This window comes from Propithecus coquereli, unplaced genomic scaffold (genome assembly GCF_000956105.1).
Source record: "Propithecus coquereli isolate 6110/MARCELLA unplaced genomic scaffold, Pcoq_1.0 Scaffold164, whole genome shotgun sequence".
NCBI lineage: Eukaryota > Metazoa > Chordata > Mammalia > Primates > Indriidae > Propithecus > Propithecus coquereli.
Window position 1 is genome coordinate 2849110 of NW_012140969.1, and position 4320 is coordinate 2853429.

The 4320-nt window shown below is 39.9% G+C and overlaps 1 protein-coding gene and 1 pseudogene across 1 annotated transcript in view; one reads left to right on the forward strand and one right to left on the reverse strand.

The window, feature by feature from the left end:
* ZNF433 (zinc finger protein 433) overlaps nt 1-726 on the forward strand; it is a 169727-nt gene extending 169001 nt beyond the window's left edge. Inside the window, exon 10 of the mRNA XM_012641247.1 lies at nt 647-726. Within this exon, the coding sequence (XP_012496701.1) occupies nt 647-726 (80 nt within the window). The remainder of the gene's footprint in view (nt 1-646) is intronic.
* Nucleotides 727-1154: 428 nt separating this feature from the next.
* Nucleotides 1155-2140, reverse strand: LOC105807788 (annotated as a pseudogene).
* Between the last annotated feature and the right edge of the window lie 2180 nt (nt 2141-4320).

Here is a 4320-nt window from a genome sequence, read left to right on the forward strand (position 1 = left end):
AAAAATATTTTTTCATGAAATTTGTACTGATAGGAAAAATGGTTGAATAAAAGGACACCACAGTAAGAAAAAGAAACCATTCCTTTATCTTATGTTTAAATAAAGACAACCAAATAGTACCTATAGTACAAAACTCTTTAATAAGAGTTCACAAAGAATGTCAACAAAGGATAGGAGGCTTAATCGAAAGGCAAGAATCAAAACATGTCTTTTGAAACACCTATAAAGTGCCCGGTACTTACTTGTACATTTTCTTTTCTACACAATATAATGATGAAAAAAAATCATGATGAAGACAGTTAACCCACTCTCTGCTTTCTGGTCATTCCAGGTTAAGAGTAAAATGGTCAACAGATGTGATGAATACAATGTACATAAGTAGAAAATCAGAATAAATCACACAATCAATAAAGCAAAACCCAGAACAGTGACAAGTGAACCTTTTACCTCTTTTTTTTCAAGAGAATTAAATCGTTTATTGATTACACGTGATAATGGCTGATACACAAGCTTCATTCCCATCTATAATGTTATCTGGTACCATTATTCAATTTAGATATATTGCATAGGATATGCCAACAATCATCTTTATAACCAATAATTCCGTGATTTTCCTTGGATGAACCCTTTTAATGGTGAACTTCAGGTGACAACAGTAACCGTCAGTTCAACTACACCAAGGTTTCTGAAGACAATGGCTTCTCCACCCAAGCAGGTCGTAAATGAATTTCAAATAGAACCTGGCATCACCCTGAAGGAAGTCTATCTTGACACTTTTGGAGAAGTTTACCAAAATGGCTTCAGAGTAGACTAACTTTACACAGCACATTAAAAAAAAAAGAGAGACATTTATTCAGCGTCATGTTCAGACTAACATTTAGCAATCAACAGCATGGATGCAAAAAAAAAAAAAAAATCTACATTAAAACCCTTTGTTGGAATGCTTTACACTTTCCACAGAACATAAGCTAAAATAACCTGTTATACAATTAGTCACAAATACAGTCCTCGAGTTTTTTGCCCATACACATGAGTATTGTCTAAAACATGTCTTCTTCGTAGCAGCCAGGCCCTGCCGCCACTGTGCTTGGCTGAGTTCACAGATCTGTTGTAACTTGTAGCTTCCCCGTCACTCCTCTGGCTCTCCTCTCCTGCTAAGCTTTGTTTCCTGGGAGTAATAAAAACCTTGGGCCACTGCCATAGCTACTGCTGCTACTGGAACCACCATAGCCACCTTGGTTTCGTGGTTTGGCAAAGTATTGGCCTCCACCACCACAGGGGCCAGAGCTTCTGCCTCCAAAATTTGCTCCCTTTATGGGTCCAAATTGGAAGACTGATTGTTGTAATTGTCAAAATCATTGTAGCTTCCACCACCTCCAAACTTGCTTCCATCATTACCAAATCCACTGCACCCATCCCCACTGCCACCACATCCACCACCACCACGGCTGCCACCAAAGCCACCTCGACCACTGAAGTTTCCTCCACGGCCAAAGCTGTCATTCCCACCAAAACCACCTCCACGACCGCCACCAAAGTTTCCAGAACCACTTCGACCTCTTTGGCTGGAAGAAGCACTAGCCATCTCTTGCTTTGACAGGGCTTTCCTTACTTCACAGTTGCGGCCATTCACAGTATGGTATTTCTGAATGACAATCTTATCCACAGAATCATGGTCATCAAAGGTTACAAAAGCGAAGCCCCTCTTCTTGCCACTGCCTCTGTCAGTCATGATTTCAATCACTTCGATTTTCCCATACAGTTCAAAATAGTCTCTTAGGTAACGTTCTTCAGTATCTTCTTTAATGCCACCAACAAAGATCTTTTTCACAGTTAAGTGGGCACCTGGTCTTTGAGAATCTTCTCTGGAGACAGCTCTCTTTGGTTCCACAACTCTTCCATCCACCTCGTGTGGCCATGCATTCATTGCTGCATCCACCTCCTCCACAGTGGCATATGTGACAAACCCAAAGCCCCTGGAGTGCTTGGTGTTTGGATCTCTCATTACCACACAGTCCGTGAGCGTTCCCCATTGCTGAAAATGGCTCCTCAGACTCTCATCGGTCGTTTCAAAGCTCAACCCTCCGATGAATAGCTTCCGCAGCTGTTCGGGTTCTTCAGGAGACTCTGACTCAGACATGACGGCAGTGGGAAGAGAGAGTTTAACGATGCTTCCTCGGCAGCGTCCACGGGCAGAAAGGAGTAAGCTGACGAACGTATCTCCTTCTACCTCTTTTTCAACTTGAACTTTTCCTTTCTCAAAAGCCCGGAACTCTACCTGTATCATGCCTACCCCATTTTAAAACCTTTGTATACTTTGCTGTACTTCTTATTTTAGTATATTTTTCTCTTTCATTTTTTTTTAATTTCAGAATGTTCTGTAACTACGTGGTGAAGAAGGACTTGTATTTTCTAATGCACCTTCCATGATTTTATAATGACTAGCATTGCTCCTATGAAATAATGCCTTCAGGAACACTCCTGTGTGTATATATTGGTTTTCTTTTCATTCGTAAGTGTCTGTAACAGCAGAAATACTGTGCCTTTTTGTTTCAAGCATATGCTTCATTTTTTCATTTCTCAGGTAAGCGACAAATTCAAAAGGTTTTTGGATCACTAGACTGAGGCCATTTCTAAAGGTCTAATTTCCAATTACTGGTGGTTAGGGTCGTATTTTTTCTCACTTCCATATAAAACTCTTGGTGTTCTTTCATTTCAAGTGTAACTTCTGAGTTCCTTGCTTTTTCCCTGTCTGTACCATTAAAAATTTCTCCTCGCCTGTGTTAAAAACATCCTCGGTGTCTGTCTGGGTCGTTATCATTTTCACAGTATAATGTATATTCATTTAAATACACCTGAGAAGATGACTGGCAAGAGCATTCTAGGGACACAAAGTAGGAATGAGATACAAAGACATTCCCAAGACTGAGGTCTTATGTTCAGGAAATGCCTGGAATACTACAGAGATGGATACTCTCAGTGTGAGCCTTTATCCCCACAATCCAATACTTTTTGTCAAGTTAGAGGGTGTCCCTTTAAGTTTATTCCTCCTTTAGAGTTATCGTGCAGTATCTCTGCCTAAGGATGACATAGGAAAGTGACTCCCAATGCTGACAGCCACTTGAAGTCCAAGTGGGTCCTTGACTTCAAACAAGAAAGAATTCTGGAGCAAGCCAGCCAGATAAAGTAAAAGCGACACTCATTCAAAAACAATAAAAAGTCAGAAAGTCTACTCCATGCACCGAATAGACGCAGGCCCTCCCTGCAGAACAGAACTGGCCCCCTGCTTCTTATCGTGTTTCCATTTAAGCCACGGGCTAAACAAGGGGAGGAATATTCATGGCAAGGGTGGTGTTCCTTCACCATGTCTAACTGGCTAAAACGTGCCCTCCCTTCATCTTCTTTAGAAACTTTGTTTGGAGGCTTCCTGACTCAGCAGGCAACGCTGCAGGAATGTCCACAGTAGTGACTAAGGCATCACCTGCAGCAATACCACACGCAAAGCAGTGCTTGCCAGCTCCCCGTCTGAAGGACAAGCAGGAGTTTCGTATTATTCACAAATTCACCAAATCTCTGGTGTGACTCATTTCTTTTGAGCTTTAATTAATTTCTCTACTCAATTTTGTCTTGTTTGAGTCACAGCTGGTCATACTCTGGACATAACAAAGTCATGAACGTACAGATACATTCTGCTGAACACAATCTTTATTTACTTCTACTTCTTGAGACATGGCTTGCATATGCAAAGGTAGAAGATTAATGTGTTTAGATTCTGAGTTGTGTTTTTTTGTCAGGATGCGTGTTTTCAAACTAATTTTTTCATTACCAATCCAATATAAGAAAAGGAACTTCGAAAATAATTGTAATTTACCAGTAGAACTTCTTCAATCTAAATTTATGGACCCACACATTACTGAGATGTGAAAAATAACTTTGCTTAGACAACAGTAACAAAAAAAAACATGAACTAGCAAATTTGTCACACTTGGATAGGTATTAACACAATTTATTACTTTTCAAGCACACCAAAAATGAATGTGCAGATGATTTCTACCATTAAAAAGCTGTCCTCCCTTAAGAAGATTTTACGTCCCCATACGTAAAATCATGAACCCCTACACTGTATTTCAGCAGTGTTTCTAAAGGTTAATAACTGGAAAAAGGCAAACCTAACATTACTAGGAAACACAATCAACACCAATCAGAAAGAAAAGCCAATCCTTCAATGTTTATTCAAATTATATAACATAATATGACAGTGTCACGTACCTACACAAACTATCTATTAAGTCGAGGTCTAGTATATTCTAAAGCACACCA